The sequence below is a fragment of the Canis aureus genome, chromosome 6, assembly GCF_053574225.1.
Source record: "Canis aureus isolate CA01 chromosome 6, VMU_Caureus_v.1.0, whole genome shotgun sequence".
In the NCBI taxonomy this organism is placed as follows: domain Eukaryota; kingdom Metazoa; phylum Chordata; class Mammalia; order Carnivora; family Canidae; genus Canis; species Canis aureus.
The window spans coordinates 76,531,667-76,554,726 of NC_135616.1; the positions used below are offsets into that span (position 1 = coordinate 76,531,667).

Sequence of the window (23,060 nt, forward strand, 5' to 3'; positions counted from 1 at the left end):
TCCAGTTTTCTCAGCACCATTTGTTGAGGAGACTATCTTTTCTCCATCAAGTATTCTTAGCTGTCTTGTCAAATATTAGTTGACTGTACATGCTTGGGTTTATTTCTGGGCTGTCAATTCTGTTTCGTTGGTCTATTTGTTTTCATGACAGTACCATACTGTTTTGATTATTATAGCTTTATAGTATAGCATAAAATCAAGAAGTGTGATGCCTGCCACTTTTTCTTTCTTCAGATTGCTTTGGCTTTGGCTATTTGGGGTCTCTTTTGGTTCTAAATTTAAGAATTGTTTTTTCCTACTTCTATGAAAAAAAATGCCATTAGAATCCTGATAGGGATTGCATTGACTCTGTATGTGGCTTTTGGTAGTATTGACATTTTAACAATTTAAAATTCTTCCACATCTGAACACAGGATACTTTTCGATTTATTTTAGTGCCACCTTTGATTTCTTTCGTCGGTGTCTTACAATTTTTAGAGTAGAAAACTCCTTTGTTAAATTTACTCCTAAGTATTTTATTGGTTTTAATGGTATAGGATTTATTTATTTATTTGTTTGTTTATTTGAGACATAGAGAAACGGTATAGGATCATTTTATTTTGTTTTCAGGTAGCTTATTGTTAGTATATAGAAACGTTACTGATTTTTTTAATAATAAATTTATTTTTTTATTGGTGTTCAATTTACCAACATACAGAATAACACCCAGTGCTCATCCCATCAAGTGCCCCCCTCAGTGCCTGTCACCCAGTCATCCCCACCTCACTGATTTTAATGCATTTTGTTTACTGAATTCATTGATTACAACTAACAGTTTCTTGGCTGAATCTTTAAGATTTTCTCTATATTTAAAATCATGTCATCTGCAAATAAAGACAGTTTTACTTCTTCCTTTCCAGTTCTGATATTTTTAATTTTTTTCTTTTGCCTGATTGCTGTGGCAAGGACTTCTACAATGTTGAATAGGAGTGGTGAGAGTGGGCATCTCTGTCTTGTTCCTGATGTAGGATATCTTTTCTTAATATATTTAGATATATACTGTCTTCCTGGATATGCAACTTGTATTTTCTGCATTGTTACCACTGGTATGGCATTCCCTTTAAATTTGGTAGAAGCCTTAAGATTCTTTTCCTGCATGCACATGTAAAGTTAATTTTATATATTGATTTATACTGGTTTAGAAAGTCACTTTGTATTATTCTTTTATTGCTAATATTCACAAAGTTAGCAACTTAAAACAACACAAATTTATTATCTCACAGTTTCTATGGGTCAGTAGTTCACATACCAGTTAGTGGGTTTTCTGCTTGAGGTCTTTGAAGATGGAAATCAAGGTGCCAGCTGGAGCTGTAATTTCATCTGGGGATAAGGGTTTCCTCCCATTTCGCTGGTTGGTAGAAGAATTCAGTTCCTTGCAGTTACATGGCTAAAGTCCCTACTGTCTTTGTGGTTATCAGCTGGGGGCCATCCTTCCTTCTTGAGATCTCTTGTTTGTGGCCACAAGGCCCTCTCCATAGCCTGGCAGTTTGTTTCCTTGAGGCTAGCAGTGGAGTGTCTCTGGCTTTGAATCTCTAACTTTTTTGAAGGCTTACTGGGTTAGGCAAGGCCTACCCAGGATAATATTTTTGTTTAACTCAAAAGCAGCTGTGTTTGGTGCCTTAATTACATCAGCAGAATCCTTCCTGCAGTATAAGACCACATGATAGAGGAATGATGATTCATCATATTTGCAATGCAACTTACACACAAGGGGAGGGGAATTATATACCAGAACTTGGGAGTTTTGAACGGTGAAGTTTGTCTTAGAATTCTGCATACCACAAGCTTTGATAAATTAGCTAAAATATTAACAATGTTTTAGAGATAATTATTATCTCCAAATATTAGAACGTATAAATCTCGTTCACCTTCTTGGTGTAGTTGTTTTTTTTACAATTTCAGACACGTTTTTATTTGTACTTATCCAAATTTAGAGGCTGGGCTGGAAATAGAATCACTTTGAAATGTCTCTTATACTTTTGACCTTTGAATCCTTTAAGCAATAAAATCTTCCTAGTAGTATCATCTATCTTGGATAACTCTGATTTATAGTTTACTAGGACACCTATCATTTCCATTTCAGCATCTGGCATAAAACATATAGTCCAAGCCAGACAACTATGAGAATTGCCAGTGATTCCAAATGTGGCCTGTTTCTCTCGGAGTCTTTTGTGTAAGATTATCGTCTATATTAAATCATATATGACCTTAGATTTATTTGGAGGTTTATGGTTACAGTCAGTGGGACTATCTGAAAAAAATCCATACGGAATTGAATATTATATACATTTGTATATATACATAGCTACCTCCTCATGCATGAACAACCATATAGATTTATGTCTATATATGGTATATATGTGTATATGTGTCATACATAATTATTTGTATAAAAGTAATGTTGCTGATAAAATATCACCTGGGTTTTCTTTGATACTTGAGTAGTTTGATAGCAAAGTAGTATAGAACTTAGGAGTTTTAGTAAGTTAAAAATCATATATCCTAATTACCATTTTATAATTCTGTGAGCATAACTAAAAGGCAGTATATAACTTTTGAACTGTATTTACTCCGGAAAATTGAAGTTAATTTTCAAAGAATGTCTTGCTGTTTACACTTGAAGGTAATACTGATCTAAAGCTGCCTTTTAAAAATCAAGTAACATCACATGCAGTAGTACCACTTAATAAACAATTAAGTGGAGAAGAGAAGCAGATTCCTGTCCTTTTTGTTTTTTTTTTCTAAATGGATTTCTACCAAGAGACTTTAACTGTCTTGTTATTGTTCTGCTCTATTTCCCTTGTCCATTAAGAATAGTGAAATATCTTTCTAACTATCTTACCAATGTCTGGTAAAACAGAACCAGAAGAATGTATTAAAGAGGCAAATGTTTCCGTTTATCTTTGTGACCTTGTGTCACTAAAGATTAACTTTCTGCTTCTTTTGTCTCACTCTTTGTATCTCTAGTACTCTGTTGCAGCAAAGAAAACATCTTAAAGATTTCCAAGTGTCTTCTTTATTAATTTTAGTTAGTGGAAGCTTCTCTTAAAAACTATTCATGTGACAGCAATGCGGGGATTATTCTGTGTGGTAAATCTGATGTATTCATATATTTCTTACTGACTTTTTAAAAAATGTCCTAAGTTTTCTCAATATCAATATGCTAATGTCCAGAAAGCACCTTCTTTGGGGCAAAAACATTTTGACGTTAAGGAGCTTATTTTTTTTGTTTGCTAAATAGAAGGTTGTTTTTCCCAAGGCTTAATTGCTCAGAGAAAAATCTTTACCTGTTTCACATTTCCTATCTTTGGATGAAACCTATTTCAGCTTCCTTAAAAATCCATACAATTTTAGTAGGGGGGAATGAATAGGCTATATTGATGTTCTATTAAATTATAACCTAGAAACAGCTGAATACTTCGTGGATTTTCTGACATTACATGAAAGGAAAAAGATAGTGGAGCTTGCATGGGAAATATTTTATCAAAGTAGATAAACTCATATGCCAGTGATAGTGTTTTCAGTGGTCTCATGGCTGCCAATCCCATTCCACTTCACACCGTATAGAGTGACTTCAGATTGCTGAATTTTATTCAGAATGCCAAGAGTGAAAATATTCACATGCTGCAAGTTAGTATTAGGTACCAAAATTCTACTTTTAACTATTTTACATATTTATGTAATTTTCAAAATTGTGTAGAGCAAGTATTTGTGCAGTTTAGTCTGTTGAGACCTCCTTACACCTACAGAGGAAAGATGTTTCTGCAGAAAGATTAATATATAACGCATATCTCACTTAGAACTCTCAGTTTTGCTCTCAGAAGCATCCTATCCTTTCTGTCACACAGTCGCTGTGCATCGAATTTCTTTGAAATAACCACTGCAAAATGTAGTCTTATGAAAATGCATTATAATTACAAAGATATGTTTGGGAACATAACATACCTTCTGATGGTAAATGTTTGACCTATTGCAAGTTTCTCTAACTACCTGTCAACTCATGTGAAGATCATTTGTAGTATTAACTGGACCTAATGGAATCTCTAAGGTATTACTGTTACTATTATCATTGTTTGCTTTGTTTTTATTAACTGGAGACTTAAAGGATAGGACATACCAGTAAAGTAGCATTATTTTTACATGTGAAAATGTGCCAAGCAGGCATTTATTTATTTAAGTGGTATTTGTACCCGAGGTCATAAAACCATAGATAATATTTTAGAGGCACTGGGGACCAAAAAACTGATCTCCAAGCTCTCTGTTCAGTATAGAGAGGAAATTGAAGCCTGCTGAGGGTAAGAGGCTTGCTCAAGGTAGCATAACCAGTTATGTCATGGCTCATAATTAGGTCTTTATAAAAGGTGAGATAATAATAGATTATGTTAGGGGCATATTAAACATCTGAGAACATTCCTAAGCAGGCAATACATCCTTATATTTGACATAAAACTATTTCCTTCTTCTTGTTAGATAACTTGGAAGAGATGGAGCTGATGCTTGTAATTCTAGTTCTCTTATTACTTCATTATTTCTCATTATCACATTATCTTTTTTCCTGATCTTCTGCAGGAATGCCTTGCATACCCAGGATCACATTTGTTGCTTTTTGTTTTTGTTTTAACTACAGCAGTACATTTCTAAAAGATTCTGTGTATATTATTTCCAGGACCAGCTACATAATTGTGGGTCCTTCATTGTCAAATTGTTAAGAGTTTCAAGATGGCAACAACAGAGCATTAAACTAAGTACAGTGACCTGCATGATTGTGTAGGTTGCACACTTATGAAGCCAGCCAGTTCTAGATATTTTTCCTGAAACTTCTTTCTTTAAAGAATAACAGACTGGGGAAAAAAAAAAAAAAAAGAATAACAGACTGAACCATGGACTTAACTTTCTTGATACCATGGAAATTAATTTTTTTTTTTTTTATTGGTGTTCAATTTACTAACATACAGAATAACACCCAGTGCCCGTCACCCATTCACTCCCACCCCCCGCCCTCCTCCCCTTCTACCACCCCTAGTTCGTTTCCCAGAGTTTGCAGTCTTTATGTTCTGTCTCCCTTTCTGATATTTCCCACACATTTCTTCTCCCTTCCCTTATTTTCCCTTTCACTATTATTTATATTCCCCAAATGAATGAGAACATATAATGTTTGTCCTTCTCCGACTGACTTACTTCACTCAGCATAATACCCTCCAGTTCCATCCACGTTGAAGCAAATGGTGGGTATTTGTCATTTCTAATAGCTGAGTAATATTCCATTGTATACATAAACCACATCTTCTTTATCCATTCATCTTTCGTTTTTAATAAAACAAGAATACAATTTTCTGTTTTTTTCTCTGTGGATAAGTTTATTATAGGTCATATCACTGAAGCAATTTCCCAAAATTTCTTGAGGAGAAAGGCTAGAATTGTAAAACTTAGAAATAAGTAATGTATATGTTCCATTTAGAGTGATGGTCTAGAGTACAGGAGCCACGTGATCCAGTTCAGTCCAAAAAATGATCCCTATATATATTAAATGTCCACTATTTAATTGGATTGCATCTTGGGTATTTACCTTGGAGGAGAATGTTAGATGATTTTTTTTCTTAAAAGTTGTGACTATTTTCCCGCATCCTCAAATGGAAGCAGCTTGCTTTAGCTGTCCTCTTTCATATTAATATACATGCATATATGTCACTTAAGTGGCAGTGTAAATATATTTTACCAGGTGTGCTGAATTTCACCTAAGAGAAATGCTGGTAATTTTTTTCCATGTAACTGAGAATATAATGTATTCTGATGTTTTATATGTACATTGACTAGCTCTTTGATATATGTTTCTTTAATTTGAATAATGCTCATTGTTTACCTGAATGATGATGATGGAAATAGTAAAGAGGTTTTTAAAATAAACAGTATTTGAAGCTTTGCATAGTGAAAAGACGAATCTGTTTTTTAAGAGAAGACTAATTATTAATTCCAAGTGATCAAATATACCTGAGTGCCAATATCTGCCTCTTCATAAACTTTTATACATTTTATTTTCAGGTTAAAAAAACTTGAAGTGCTGTTTCATAACGCAAATATAGTAAAGAGCCATATTGTATAATCTTCTTTTTCCCATAATGTTTATTGATACTAACCTTTAAAAATTTTGGCTACATTATTTCTTGCTTTATTAAAAACTTACCGCATGACAAATATATGTACATTTTTAATTTCTATATGTTGGCATTAGATTTTTTTTCTAATCTAGAGCTAGTTACATAGAGTGTCGTTTTTAGAAGTAGGATTTTTGAATAATGTTATTTGACTAAAGAATTAACAGATATGTGTATATTAGAATAAGTTTCAAGAAAAGATTCTTTTTTTTAATACTCCAGCATTATGGAAGTTCTGCCCAGTGATATTAATATAAATTTTACCAGTAGTAAAAAGAATTCAGATTTTCATTGCTTTTTTTTTTTCTGTTCATCCTCTGTTTAAGAGATAGCCAACAGTGCCACCATCAGAACAGACAGGCTTTTCTCATAAGTATTGGTTTTCTAAAAAAAAAAAAAAAAAAAAACCCTACACTTAAGAAGTGGTAGAGAATTGCATGTGAGTTAAACAGATAAAATATATTGTGAAATACTAATGACATAATGAAACTGCCTCTCATTTCTTTTATGATCAAATCAGATGCATAAAATTATTCTTCAGAAACCTTTTACTAATTTGGACACTTATGTTTTTTTGCCAGGTCATTCTGTCCAGGTAGCATTATAATTTGATGTCAATTTATCGTCTTCATCTTTAATTTGTTGTTCAAAGAGACAGTCTCAAAGAATATAAAAACATGAAAATGATCAGACTGTCTTGGTCTGTTAACATCTTCCCTAATGTGCATTTTGAGGGCAGTTTTTTCATTCTGCCTTTTCCTAAATATATAGTTTATTTTTTAAATAATGAGACTATAAAAGTAAGCTGCCAAGTTAATTATAATTACGATTTCAGAATCTATATTAAAGCATAAAATTTTTCTTTCATGGTTTGATGCTTATATGATGCAGTATATTTATTTTTGAATGAAAAGAAACCTGGTCCCCATCTTCCTGTTGACATCAAACAGTCTTCTGATATGCTAATCCAGCATCAGGGAGAGCACATAGACAGGCTTTATTTGGACTCATTCCAAATCTGAAAGAAAATTATGTGTATAGAGCTGATTTTGCAGCATGGCCCCCTTAGAATGAAAAGTGATGTTGACACAATCTGCAATTAAAAATACTTAATATTGAAACATGATATGGGAGGTTTTCAGCATTTTAGTAACAACCCTGATCTCCTTTTTAATTACCTGGTCATCTAATTGTTATTTGCTTTTTTGCTACTGGTGTTAATAGCCATTGAATTTAAGTGCATTTCCATAGTATATGCTGTGATAAACATTAACCTAAAGTTACTAGCTTTCCCTTAAAGATTTATCCTTTTGGCATATTGAGTACAGATGAGATAGTAGATATAATCTTTCACTAAGTATAAACTAGGGTTATCAGCAAATTTCCCTGTGGTGTTTTTCCTTTCAGCCTGCCCTCAACTGGTCACAGGGGTAAAAAATTGACAGAGAAACTTGTTTTGGAGTTATCTCAGTTACGGTTTCTCCATATTCAATAACAAATCAAATCAGTTGAACTTCCAAAAACGTTCCCAGATAAAATGCACTACAGTACACATTTAAATGTTGATATCTGTTAACAACTCTGTGTATACTTAAAAAGTTAAAATTATCACAGAATTTCATAAAAACTTGATTAAACATAGTATTTCCTGTTGGTCATTTTTAAATATTGTTAAATAGGAAACCAATTGCATTTTTGTTTTAGAAACGTAATTTTTATGTAATGAATCTTTATGAATTTCAGGAAACTAAGCACTTTTGTTCTTGAATGAAGTATATTCTTCTAGCAAATGTAATCTAGGAAAATGGGCATAAATGTATGTGTCTGGTTTTGTAGTTGTTTAGGTGATTGCCATCTTAGGGATGACGGCCCACTCTTTCCCAATCAGCTTGTTGGTGCTCAGCTTTTTGCCTGGACCTTCCTATAATATTTTTCTTCCATGAAGTTTAGTTTCATCCAAAGTGCAGGCTTGACTTATAATGTGCAATGGAAATATTCATGAAAACTTTTTACATAAATCTCCTTTATTTAATTTTTAATAAATTAACTGATATTTCAAATCACCAAGGTGGTTCAATATTTAAAAGGAATTCTATAAGTGAAATCTTCTGTCAGGAGACGAATTGTCTTTTAATGAACATAATTACCTTCAGGTTTCCAGACTATTTTATTCTGGGTTTTCTTAAAATGAAATTTGACACTGTCCTTTTAGGATAGGAAATTACTTTACATAGATGTTAATTTTTTGAAACATTGGACATCACAAAGATGTAGCGTTTATATGGCCTGTGCTAACTTTAGATATAATAGTGAGAGATTTAAGCTAATGTGTCAGGTAAGATTCTTGGATTCATCTCACTGTGGGAAATCATATGCTTTTTAGTTGGTAAAAGATAGAAAAACGTAGATGTTTTTCTGACTTAAGGCATTTTGCATGTCAGAATATAGTCTTAAGAGATTTTAATTCCTATAATTCTTATTTTTAATTTTTTAAAAAGCATTTTAAGAAACAAAAGAGGCTAATTCCTGAAAGGACCGTTTGGAAGTACTTTGTTCAACTCTGCAGTGCATTGGAACATATGCATTCTCGACGAGTCATGCATAGAGGTAGGCCAAAAATCTCAAATAATTTCTAATGTTGTTTTAAATGATGCAGGTTATTAGGCAATTTAAAAATAAATACCTTCCAATCATGACATAGTTTCATGTTTTCTCTGCTAATTATTTCCAAATTATCATTTATTAGGAAGAAAAGCCTTTAAGTAAAGCCCTACTTGTTTTAAGTGAGAATTAGTTATTCTGCTTGCCTCTTCTGAGCATCTTATTGATTATGTTGGTAAATTAAAAAATAAAAAAGCGCAGGAAAGCAGTTGAATATGCATAAGGAAAATTTCTTCTTCAAACGAGCAATGTATATTATGGTCACCTTGGTTTTAAATTTTTAACATTAGCTTTTAATGTATTCTTGAATGTCGATCAAATAGTTGGTCAGAGCATGTGAAGATTACATCACTTAGGAACTGATCCTCTGATTTTGGGGTGTGAAAAATTCCAATACAGTTTATTTAAGCAATTATGATTTCTAAGGTCATCTTAAATAAACAATTATGTTCATAATAGAGTTATGATTTTCTATTTTATGTAAACATATCAATAAATTAAGATATTTAACATTGATATAAAGCAGGCATAAATTTATTTTGTACTTTGAATTTTACAAAAGTTTATTTGAAAATGCATCTTAAATGGAAATTAGTAGCTATCTCCATCATGCTGCATTGATGATTATTTCTCTGTCAAAGGACTGAGCACTCAGAAATAATTAGGATATATCAAAATTATTCAAAATAAAGCAATTGGATCAAAATTCAAACTGACTTGCTTTCATTTTTAAGATAGATTTTGAATTCTGCCATGAAAAGTATTTTAATCCCTTGAAAATGCCTAAGCTGACATCATCTTTCACCTGATTCCTTTATCTATTCACAGATATAAAACCAGCTAATGTGTTCATTACAGCCACTGGAGTAGTCAAACTTGGAGATCTTGGGCTTGGTCGGTTTTTCAGCTCCAAAACCACAGCTGCACATTCTTTAGGTAAGAGACAGTATAATCTCATTCAGTTACCGCATGCATGTGTGTTGGGTGGGGGGGTGGAAAACAACATAAGGGATGTACTAATTATATGCCAGCTCTTACATTCTAAATACAACTATTTTTAAAATCATTAGATCCTGAGTAGGTCCCTATTGGACATAATGTGTCCATTCACATGACAGTCAGATACTTCTGTTAATTTGACCCCAGGTAGACATTTGGTAAAAAAAAAAAAAAAAAATGCTAATAAAGTTGGTTTTAACAGTTGCCATGGAACATTCTTTTCATTATCCATTTAACAATATTCAGATAATATGATGATTAAACTATATCCTGAAAGAAGACCTCACTTGACTATTTAAAAATATGATAGTAATTGGTAAATGTGTTTTTTTTTTTATGAAAATAACACATATAGTTGTGATTACTGTAGAGGGGAGAGCCTAAAGACGGCCTATAACTAGTGAGGAAAATACTCTCCTAGATTATATAGAAGATATCTGCAGTTTAGTCGTTCTGGAACTAATAATGTAGCAGTGTCTCATATCTAAAATAAAACTAAATGTAGCTATTACAAAATAATATTAACGATGGAAAGAAAGTGATCTACTTTAGAAACCGTAGAAATTACTAGGAGGAAATAATTTTTGGTCCGAATGACCTAAACAGAGTGACAGAGCTTCTCTTAAAACCGATCAAATTGCATTTCGTTCTTGTAAATACAAAACTTAGATAAAATGGTAATAATGAGAATAAAATAAGAATTAAGATAAAAATAAGTTGACTTTGTGCCCTATCTTTGATGTCATAACTTTATTGAAAACTATTAAATTTTTTTATAAAATTGTGTTTAAATATGAAATTAAAAACTTGAAAATGGCCTGATGAAGATAAGTGAATTACACTAAATAGCATAGTAACGAAATGAGCATCTGAATTAGTTGACTAGACTTTTTAAAGTTTTTCCAGCCTTGTTAGTAAGACTCTATGTGGCCTTGAACCTGTCATTTAATTTTTTTTTTTTTACATCTAAAACAGTATCTGGCATGTAAGTAGGCACCCGATCACTGTTTGCTGAGTGAAAAAATACTGGATTAAAGAGTGGTAGAAAGATAATACTTTACCCTTTTCACAGAGTTTTAATTTTGTCAAGTACTTTAAGAAAATAAGGTTTCAACTGATGTTGAGTAATACTGTCTTGTTCCCTTTCACTTTAGATTTTATTTTTTTGGAGCATCACACATTTTTCTCTGTAAGAAAATTTGGTATGAAATTCTCTAAGAAATGCATAAATTTGGGTAGCGCTTTCACAGGTCTTATTTGAAAGTTACAGCTCTTACAATGCAAATAATATCATTTGTAAGAAGGAAACATAGATATTCCATGTCAGTGTCATTTCTCACTTAGTAAATTAACATATTTTCACTTTTCACATGTTCCTCACCTGAATGTCTTAACAGCATCCTGTCATTTGTTTACTTAGAAATGCTTGGTTACCCTTACGGGCGCGCACACACCTACATACCTGCACATACTCATGCTCTCTCTCTCACACACACACACACACACACACACACACACACACACACATTTTTAAAATGCTGCTTTGCAGACTGTCACTCTGAGTGTAAGTACTATAGTCACCTGACCCTGAGGATCCGGCTTATGAAACTCAGATCTTAACAGTTTTGGAAGGGAATTTCTTTAGCTTGCCTGCCACTGTCTCATACAAAAGTCCTAAACAGGGCTTACAAACGTGCATCTTCAAGTTTAGGTGATACGTTTGTTAGTCCAGATTACGTAAGAAATCCTAATTACCAGTTTTTATCTAAATCCATTTACTTAGGGTCATGTAGTGTTATGTGTATATGTAAATATATATGTGGGTGTACATAAAATAAATGGGGATGAACATAATTACAAAACATTCTAAAACACAACCTGTAGTACAGCCAGTGAGGAAGTATCAATGAGACACTTTCTTTGATGAATGAATCAGTAGAAAAATAATTTCACCAGGATTTTTTCCCATATTATTTTAAGAAAAAAGTATTCTTAAAATAAAATTTCTTTTATTGCTGCTTGTTCATCTCTGCAAAATGAAGATTTTGATGGTCTGAAACTAAAATTCACTAAGCAAAGTATAGTGAACATCGAGAATGAATGATGGAAATCTAACCTACGATGGCTAGGTGGACCCAATAAAAAAACCTATTTAGAAGAATCAGAAAAAATTGTCTGCTAACAAAGAATATGTATTTAATAACAAGGGTATAAATCCTGACACAGACTATGTTTGTTGACTTGTTACTTTTAAAAAATTATAACCCTCACTTGTTACTGTCATATATTTTTATTTTTAAGAGCAAATTTGAGTTAGTTACAAAAAGCAACTGTGGCACCTATACAAACTTATTTCACTTATAGAAAATATGATAAAATTATAGATTTCTGTGTTGATTTGTTTTCTGATTTTACTGAGGATAATATCCTCAGGGCATGATTTATCCCAAGAAGAGATCTAAATTTTAATGAAACTACAAATAAGTGAGATCTTTGTGTAGTTCATATAGTTTACTTTAAATGAGGTTGATCCTGGGACCCAATTTCATTTAACTTTGTAAAGAAGATGTTTTTAGGAATTTAATTTAAAAAGGCAAAAAAAAATTTTTTTTTTAAAAAGGCAAAAATTAATAGGATTTTAAAACATCTTGCTATATATTTTCTTTTTTCCAAAATATATAGTATTATTCAGAAATGAAGTAAAGGGTAATGTTTTTCCTTATTTTGATTAATTAATAGGAATCCACGCCGGCAAAATTATTGTATTTTTAACAATCCTTAAAAGATTAGCAAGCCTTTGAATTTTTCAATTCTGTATTCATTTTACAGCACTTATTATATTATTTCATTTCATGATAACAGATCAACTTGCAATAAAATCTGCAGTTCTCTCACATATGCTGTAGCAAATAAAGTTGTACAGGTGCTCACATTTGTAGTGTTTTCAGAAGCATCTTCCTTAATTAAAAGTATGTCAATATAGAGAATAGGACAAAAAATTACAAATACTAAATCTGATGTTGCTGGATGTTCAGACTATGTTCAAATCCTCAGAATCGAAAAAAAAAAATTTCTCAGAGGCCTTCAGTTTTTCTTTTACTCCCTCCCTGCTCCCACCACATACATTGAATCATAATATCTCCCTTTTTCTATTCACTTGTCTTTAATCCATCATGACTTCATGTTTAAACTAGGAAAATACTCTCCCTTCTTTCTAGTATTAAAAAAAAAAAATCAACTATATATAATCCCAGCAGAGTTATCTTCCTAAAAGAGATTATCTAATTATGTCACTTGCCCCCAAGTTCCTGATGATTCCCTGTTGCCTACAGAATATTATGCTGAGTCCTCAGGCTGGCAGGGTCCTCTCTAGAGTTTGATGTCCTCGATAGCTTCCCATTCTTACTGTTGACTGCACATCCCCACCTCATTACGTGCTAGCCGCGTTTTTCCTGTTACTCTGTTCTGAGTGTGAGAAATAGCATGATGTTTTGGAGAAAACAGAGTGCATCTGGATTTACGTGTCCATTGTTCTTCAGGACTTTGATCAAACCATTTACTAACTTTCTAACTTTTCAGTTTATAAATTTATTTATAAAAATAGAAATATGGATAATTATTCTATGTTGTGCCCTAATCTCTAATAATACAATTATCTATAATAATACAGTGAATGTAAAAGTGTTTTCATTCACTGTGATGTGCTGTTAAGTTGCTTAGGTTAACATGATTGTGGTGGCGGTGGCGGTGGCGAAGATGTAGAAAAAGAAGAGGGGAGAAGGAGAAGAAATTCATGGACTGTTTATTATTCTGTTAAAATACCTGAATTTGAATCCTTTACAAGACAGTTTTAATACCTTTTCTGTGCACGTGCTGTTCCAGGGACCAGGAACAGGCCTAAACATGACCAGTCGTATTCATTGATCTTATCTTGTGGTGAGAGTGAACAGATAATCATCTTGTGTCTTTGTGGGTTGTTGTTGTTGTTGTTGTTTTTCCTGCTTTGTCAGCCATGTGACAGAGTTTGACTAGGAGGAGAATTATTTTAGAAGGGGCCTGGTCAGACAAGGCCTCTGTGAGGAGGCTATGTGTGAACCGAGATCAAGATGCGGAAGCAGCGGCCACACAGGACCTGGGGAACATGTCTCAGGCCACCCGAAGAGCAGTGTGCACGGGGGGGCAGACGTGGGATCAGCTCTGGCTGTCGAGAGCATACTGGAGCGGGGTGAGGGAAGGGCCTCGGCCGGCATGGGAGAAGGTCACATCTTATTCCACGCATGGCGTCAAGTTTCTGCAAGGTTGTAGTTGGATGTGCTGCGAAGGCTGCAGCCCTGAGTCTGCCATCGTCTTCTGGGTCATCCTGCCCAGTGTGGTCTGCTGTGTTCAGGTTCTTCTGTGCCCAGTGGTTGCCCTCCTTTGTCTCTGAACACCTCCCATGTGCTCCCCAGAACTGAGCAGAGAGACCACATGAACTCATCAGACGTAGACTAGAAAGTTGGTCACTGTCTGTAATCTATGCTCTAGACCGTTCCTTTGTGTTTGTTCCCCTCCTCCTTTTGTTTCGTTCATGAGTTTACCTTAAGTCAGATTTTTATTTAGTGCTTTTGTATTGATTTGGACAGAGGGTGTTGCTAGGGAGACTAATTACAGGATTATATATATCCCTGTGAATCTTGCCGGTTTTTTTTTTTTTTTTTTTGTGTCAACCTTATAAATGTTACAGGTGTTAGAAAATCTCTTGTATGTATGTCTGTATCTTAAAATTTAAATGCAGACACATTTCTCTCCCTTGACTCAAACTTCTTGACAGTCTAGATAAGTGACTTTCAAATTTCTTTACTGTGACCCCAGCAACATTGTGACCCCATAGGAACATAGCCGTGTGTAATTGAAGCAAAAATTTCATGTAACGGTGTTTTACATTACAACGATATTGTCTGTTCTATTTTATCTTCCTGAAAATAATGCTAGTTGCAACCCACTAAACACTAAATTGATTTTACAACTCATTAATTGGTAATGACCTGCAATTGGAAAACAGTGGTCTGTGTTTACAATGCTTTCTCTCTCTTTTTAAAGATTTTATTTATTCATTTATTCATTTATTCATTCATTCATTCATTCATTCATTCATTCATTTATTTATTTTGAGAGAGAGAGAGCAAGCACAAGTGGGGGTTGGTGGGGCAGAGGGAGTGGGGGAAGCAGGCTCCCCACTGAGCAGAGACCCAATGTGGGCTCCATCCAAGGACCCCGAGATCGTGCCCTTGCCGAAGGCAGATGCTTAACTGACTCTGCCACCCCGGTGCCCCTACAATGCTTTCATGCTGTTCATTTACTTAATGACAGATTCTCATTTTTCTACCTACTTTTAGACATTCTCCTAACTTGCTGCTTGGTTATTAGGTCAGTTGATCAAACATGAATTAGTCATTGACAGTGTTCTCTGTGTTTCTGGAGTGCCACCCACCACCCACATGCATGGTGGCTCTGTACCACTTGCAAGTCATTCCATTCCCTAAGATCCTTACTGAGATATGTGAGTTGTGGGTGTGGATTATTCCCATTCTTGAGTCAGAGAAACTAAGGCACAGAGAGGGAAATGGACTGTGGCTAGAAGAGAATGAGTGGGTCTGTGGCTTCCTACTGTTGTTGGCTTATAGTCCCAACACAACAGTTCATTTTTTCACCTTGGGCCATATTCTCCTGCTCTATTAATGTTTTCTTATCTGTTGTGTTTATTTCCATCTGCAGATACCTTATTCTGCTCTGTATATTGCCAGGGAACCCACATATGAGAGCAGAGTTTGCCCCCTCTCCTGGACTTGCCTGCTCTTGATGCTCCAAGATTCAGAAGTAAACAGGAAATAGACCTCTAGGATACTGGGCTCTTTCTTCATAGCCATTCTGTCTACCGGCAACTTAGGCTGATATTTCTAAGGAAGTGGCTCTTCTAAACTGAAAACTATAATTGCACCAACACCTGTGAAGTAGGAACATGGCAGTCAGGGTGTACTTTTCTTCATGTCACAAAAGACAAAATACACTTTTGTTATACTTCTTTCTTGACTTACTCTAAAGTCTCTTCAGCAGATGTTCTGACCCAGAGGCAACTTGCTAAGGGGTCAAGTATCTTTACCTTTCAATATTTAAAAATACACAGAATAATTTTTTTGTATTCTGAATATATGATTTTTAGTAAAATCATATCATACTATCCTTATTTCTATACTAATGACCTAGGGGAATCCTCTACTGCTACGAGATAGCAACAGCAGTAAGAATGAATATGTGTGTAGCATTGTCCAATTTACAAGCAGTTTTAAGGTACATTTTCTCCTCTGTTCCTCAGTGTTCTCTAACTAGATGTCGTGGCGGTTATAAAGTAGGAAACTGAGATCCTGTAATACTGACCTGACCTCCACTCGCCTCTACCATCCCTAGAACCTCCTGAGCCTTACTTGGTATAATTTTTCTTTTCTCATTAGGACTTCTGTTCCAATACACCGTATAATTTATTTGTTATGCTTTGTATTTTTTGTCTCTCTCCTCCAGCTAAAATTTAACCTTCACCAAGAAAGGAATCTTTGTATTTTTGATTTCCTGATGTGTTCCAAACACTAGAAGATGGCATTGCACATAATAGATAATAAATACTGATTAAATAAATGATGGATGGGCATAGGCCACACAGCAAAGGATGAATTTGAGTGTATCAGTAAGTGTGGGTTAGACTGTGCTGCAGTAAGGAACAATACCAAGGTCTCAGCTGCTTGGCACTAAAGCTGTTCTGACTCCTCACTGTGGGCCTCTCGTGGCTCTCTAGGGGAGCTGCCCTCTCTCCATGCGGCGACTTGGCATTTCAGGCAGCTTCAGTCTTGGGTCATCTTCATCTCAATGCAAGTTTTTGTGATCTCATGAGAGTAAGAGAACATGGATGATCTCTTACTGGCTCGTAAACCCATTCTGCTCCTTTGTACCGCATATTATGCCCCTTCGTGTTTTACTGTCCAAAACAAGTCCCATGGCCTATCTCAAGGGAGTGGAGGAGCATAACTCTTCCATGTGTGAAGAGGAAAACCAGAAATAATAAATGTGAGCATTGTCCATGGCCACGAGCTAAAGCAAAACTTACCTGGTTTATTTTTTTTCTGTTGGTTGTTTTCTATTCTTTCTCTCCATATCTCTTCTTGTGATATATTTATTGTTGCAACTAAAGCATAATTAATTCTCTCAATGGGAATGTGTGGTAGTGGTGAATGAAGAAGTAGCCATAGATAGCCTTAGGGAATTTTTGTCATTCTAAAAGGAAATCCCGAACAAGGTTATTATTAGGATTGGGACTAGGATTATTTTTCTTTCAGAGAAATTATTTTTAAAATCAGAATAATTAAAAAAAAATCAGAATAATTCATGATGTTCACCAGAGTGTTGATCCCTTGGGACTTTTTTCTTGATCAGTAAATCTGTAGTTAATCCCTGCTGGATGTACTTGTGATAGGATCCTTATTTGGGTGAATTTTAAAAATATATAATAACTATTCCTTATCAAGCTTCAAATATGGATCAAGTGCCATGTAGCACCTGAATGGTTTCTTGTTGTATGTCTCCATTGTATGTCTCTAATTCAACATTAAGGTAATCGTGGTTACCTAGATTAGAGTCATATCAATTAGTGAACAAGCCAGAGTTCATTTACATTACAAAAGACCATAATTTATTCTTTTAGTCTTCTTAAGGTAGATGTATTGGCTTCTCCTGCTTCCCCTGCTTTCCCCTGCCTCCCAACTCATCCCCTCCCAAAATAATCCAGTGAGCTCCTAGGGGTCAAATATTTTTCAAATCCTATAGGCTTCTCTCTTTAGTCCCCCCATTGCCTCATGTAATTCTTGGTTCTCAGCACATTGAATTGAATCATTCCACTGCAGTGCGTGAATCACTAACACATTTGTTGTTTGTTTTGTTACTGCCCTAATAAATTACCATAAATTTAATGGCTTAAATCCTCTTTCTCCATCTCTGCTGCCAACAATGATGGGAAGAATTCCTCTCACACTTCACATCTCTCCTGCTCCTTCCCCTTCATCTTTCATTGATAATCTCAGATAATCTCTCTCTATTTTTTTTTTAAGATTTTATTTATTTATTCATGAGAGACAGAGAGACACAGAGAGAGTGGTAGAGACACAGGCCGAGGGAGAAGCAGGCTCCATGCAGGGAGCCCGACGCGGGACTTGATCCCGGGTCTCCAGGATCAGGCCCTGGGCTGAAGGCGACTCCAGACCGCTGAGCCACCCGGGCTGCCCTAATCTCTCTATTTTAAAATCTATAATGTTATGTCTGCAAAGTTTCTTTTGCCAGGTAACATAATGCGTAAGGGTATGACACCAGAGGACAAAGATTATGGGGGCCAGAATTCTGCTTACCACACTATTTCCATAGACTTTCTGGAGAGTCTGTTGTATCTTCCCTTAGAGACTCGATAAGGTGAGGTTGTTTAAGATCAGAGGTTTAATGAAAGTTTGCCTTAAACTAAGCATTTTGTTTTTTGGACAGAGATTTTGACATTAAAATTTCACATTTTTATTATAGACCTTTACCAGTGTTTTATTGCATTGTGATGTACATTTGCTTTTTAGGGAAAAATATACCATACTTGACATGGTAGGAATTTTGCAGATGAGTTTTCTCTGTCATTCTTGTTCATTTATTGACACCGTTTTGTTTTGTGTGTGCGCGTGTGTTTTAACAAAAGTTTAGTTTTCCAGGAACTTTTCTCCTTAGTTCCAGTCCTGCTTTTTGAGTGGCTTACTCCTTGATGGACTAGAATATAGGAGGAGATAAAAAGTAAATTTTAACAAAACTTACTTAGAAAAGCTAATCTGCTATAAAATCTAAACCCATTATATACTCCAAAGGTGTCTGTAAGTAATTGGGGGTGGTTGGCTGCTATTTAACAAATCTATTTGCGTCATAGGTGCATCTTTATACACAATGAAGTGTCTCCTGTCTGACTACTGGAAAAGAGAAAAACAAATGAGAATAGTTAGATTAATAATGTTGCAATATCCATTTTATGTGCTTTCATACTGTCCTCCTAAAGAAGAAAGTTGAAGAATTTTCTCTTTGTATGTTCGTGTGTGAATTTAGCTATTACATGTGTTTGTTGGACATCCTGAAAATGGCATAGATTAAAAAGAAAAAGCTAGCTAGGACTTTCTGATACTGATCCTTGTGCTAGAAAATATTTGAAACCCCTTGGGGGGAAATTATGTTGTTGGAGTTGTTACAGGATTGTTTGAACTCCTCTTTACCTTCCACAATGAGACAAATGGTTCTCAGATTTTGTGATATTGCCAGAAGAGTAAATGCATGGCTATCACTCAAACCAGATATCAGAATTTTCACACCGGAGTCTCTTGAGTGTACAATTCATGTTCCCCACACTATTTCCAAGTGTGATATAGCTTCTGATTTCAACTTGGGAAATTAGTGTTCTTGAACCAGGCATTAAAACAGTTTCATTTTTGGTGCCAAGTGCCACCTGTGGTCACCTACTGGTTTTCCCCACACCTTTCCCTAGCACCTCTCTGTGGATCTTCCTTTGGCTTATTCCCCTTCTTAGTCCAAGGTGGTTTGGGGCTGTACAGGCAGCATATGTTCAGTCTGTACTATAGGCGACTTTCACTGATTTATTTTTAACTTTCAATCCTTTCTAGACTTAATGGCTCCAGGAAGAAGCTATTATCTAATATTAAACTGTGCACATTTAACCTCTCCATCACTGTTAACGAGTATGTATTTAAAACAACCAGAGTAGCTGCAAAGTCGCACAATTTCCACATGTAGCCCATTGAACCCAGACCCTTACTCTAGCTTTTCATATTATACATACTGAATACTGACTTTTAGATTTCTCTGTTTCTTAATTTGGAAAAATACTTTTTTTTTTTTTTTTTTTTTTTGCTGTTATTGCTTAGTTCTATTTCACTTCACAGTGGTCAGTTTTCATGGAATAAGCATCTATATAAATGCAAGGGACAGAACTACCTGGTTTGAATTCCCAAGTCCACACTGTACCCATTTTGTGATCTTGGGCAGATTATCTGACCTCCCAAAGCCTCTTCCCTAAAACAAGGTAACAATAGTAAGTCTTCTGAAGCTGCTTCATAACAGTCATCTCACTAGTGCATGAGCCTCCATAAGATCAGGAATTAATCTGTTTGCTTCTTATCTCCCCACACCTGGAACCACGTGTGCCCTGTAGTAGGGACCTGCTAAACATCTGTTAAAAAAGTTCAGCCAGATAATGCATGGATTGCATCTAACACAGTGCATAGAGCAGAGTAACAATAACAATACAATTTCCTGGAGTTTTCACCCTCCTCATTATTAAAGCTCTTAAATGTCATCCGTTGTGCTTAAAAGATGACAAATTTTATTTTAGAATGGTCTTTTGCGGAAGAAATACTCCTCCTCCTCTGCTCAGCCATTCTGCTTTAACCTTAGATAATACTCCTAACAATTAAATACATTTGGCCTCTCTCTGTTAAGTTTGCCAGCATAATTTCTGGGCTGATTTAAGGGTATGAAGGGAAGAATGAAAATTCTTATTCCCTGAAGTTGTATATTTTTGTATATTTTCTGTATACTTTTAAAAATCAAACCGAGGTGTAAGATGACTCAGGTCCTTTTAATGTTCGCAACTAGGCAGGTTCAAAGCTTTCTCTTCTGCTGTTTGCTTTAATTCTAAGAAAGAAGCAACATTTCTAAACTGAATTTGCTTGTTTTGTACTCTCTGACTTAAAGCGCTTCACTCAGCTGTCCTGTGGAATAGCTTAAAAAAGGAATATATTACTTTTTTCCATTTCACTTTCCATACGGATTTTTGTAGGGTTTTTATGAGTGCCACAGAATTTAGAGCAAAATGATCTCAAAAATCATCTCCTCCTTCTCATCCCTGCATCTCAGAGGGAGGAAAGTGAACAAAAACAGAAGTTAAGTGGCCCTGGCTAGTTAGTGAGGTAAGATGTGAAACAGATTTCTTGACCTTTGACTGGTTTTGCCCTGTCTTCCTTTTTTAAAACCAACAAAATGAAACAAAAAACAGCAACCCACTCTAACCATATAAACAGATACCTCAGTACTCCTGTTATTTTCTCAATTCAAGCCTTTGCAGAAATTGTACTACTAAATGTTGAAAAAATTCTGCATATGGCTTGTTCTGTAGAGGAGAAGTTATTAATTAATTTAGTCATATATTCCATAATAGCATGTTAGAAGGGTTTTTTGATTCTCTTGAACATTAGGTAGAACTTCTGGAAAGCAGTCTTCATTTTGTTCAGGATAAATTTTAGAATGCATTTATTGTTAACAGAGTATATACAGTGTAGAACTTTTCTCCTATAGCTAGAATAAGTCCGTTAATGCAATTAAAATTGGTTTATATTTGGGTGATTGTCTGAGTATATTTTAAAGAAAGGTCAGAGATAACATTTTCAGTTGTTAGCAATTTTCCCCTAATATCAGCCTTTCTGTTTTTTTTTCTTTTATGATGTTATCATCCAGTTCTTACTTTCACACATATCAAGAGGTTAAAATGGCATAAGTATCTGCTATAGTAAAATACAGTCCCATTTTAGCTACAGCCCTAAATTCTCGAAAGATTAGTGAAATTACTCAACCTGCCATCTCCGTGCTCCTCAGCACCTAGTAATTTGCATGCTGGTTTTAACGTCTAATCGTATCACTCTACAACGCTCCCTTTTCTTATACAGCTGTGAGAGGAAGTCACAGCATTCTTGAGGCAGTAGTAATAATAGACACAGCTGTCGTGGGTTTTGTTTTTTTCTTTAAAAAAAAAAAAAAGCTTTTAGGAAATAATTATATATCCCTTAAGTTGGGAATGTAGAAGGCCTATCCCTGCATTTAAAGGTATTTCTATCAGAAAGGGAGACAGAACGTAAAGACTGCTAACTCTGGGAAACGAACTAGGGGTGGTAGAAGGGGAGGAGAGCGGGGGGTGGGAGTGAATGGGTGACGGGCACTGGGTGTTATTCTGTATGTTAGTAAATTGAACACCAATAAAAAAAAATAAATATAAAAAAAAAAACAAAAAACAAAAAAATAAAGGTATTTCAGATTTTCCTGAGCACTTGCAACTTCTCGACCTCTCTGCTAGGTAGAGAGGAAGGCCGAGTCCGCTTCTGTGATGGGGCTCAGCCTCTGCTCAGAGTCCGCGGGAGAGCCCTGGTCCCCAGCGAGGCGCCCTTGGGGGAGCCTCTAAGAGGGAGCAAGTGGAAACGCCCTCTTACGCTGTGCTCAGCCGTTAATTATGAATTTATCCAATTAATCATTGTAGTGCAGGCTACAAACTTTCTCCTCTTCCTACATAATGACTCTTTTGGAAATGTGTCAATCAAAAAGGTGAGTAGCATCCTTAGATTTACATTTTAATGTATATTCAAGATCTAGACATAATTTAAATACTTAAAGAAAATCTGCATACTTAGCATAAGGAAGTTTGTTATTTATAACATGGAGAAGCACCAGCGCCTAAGTTTACGGTATCAGCCTTAACCCTGTACATGTCACTTTTTGTAATGACCTCCAGCAGCTCCTTAGAAAAGGCTTTCCTTCCCATTAGGACTGTTTGCATCGAAAGTCCAGCTGAGTCGAATTCCTACTCATTCTTTTCTTCTGCTTCCTTCACTCGCAGGTTGTCCTTGAGTTCAGTGGTGTTGCAGTTAAGGTGTTATGCTGGGGCTAATCTCTGTAAAATGCTAGCATTTGTTCTTCTTTTTCCCTATCATCAATCTTTCACACTCCTATCAAACCCCTCATGTATCAGCAGGTTTCCCAGAGCTACTGGTTAAAATTACCTTTGCTTCTGGTAAACTCTGAACCTTCAAGCCTCAGTGTTTTCACTCGCCCCCTGTGGATTCCGTGAAGCCTCTCTCTGCACATTCCTCACTGCCAGTCACTTGCTTTATGTCCTGAAACCAGGAGCCTGTGCACAGAGCCCCCTGATTATTCCAGCTGTCCCCACCACCCTTCCCTAAGTGGAGACGGGGTGTAAATACCTCGGGTAATCGGTGCCGCTTATGCAAACTGCCAGGGAAAGTGGTTGGAACTCCCAAAGCTGGAGAGCTCGTGTTTATTTTCCCCAATAACCGTCCAGATTGTTTAAAATCCTGACTATTCCTGAAC

At 35.4% G+C, this 23,060-nt stretch overlaps 1 protein-coding gene across 8 annotated transcripts in view; it reads left to right on the forward strand.

Annotated features, from left to right (window-relative positions):
• The window catches only part of NEK7 (NIMA related kinase 7), a 157,985-nt gene that overhangs the window by 109,038 nt on the left and 25,887 nt on the right, over positions 1-23,060 (forward strand). For all 8 annotated transcript variants that reach the window (XR_013382403.1, XM_077902356.1, XM_077902359.1 and 5 more), the window contains 2 exons: positions 8,690-8,798; positions 9,681-9,788. Coding sequence is in view for 7 of the 8 variants with exons in the window: in XM_077902356.1 (XP_077758482.1) it covers positions 8,690-8,798; positions 9,681-9,788 (217 nt within the window). In the remaining variant the exon portion in view is untranslated. The remainder of the gene's footprint in view (positions 1-8,689; positions 8,799-9,680; positions 9,789-23,060) is intronic.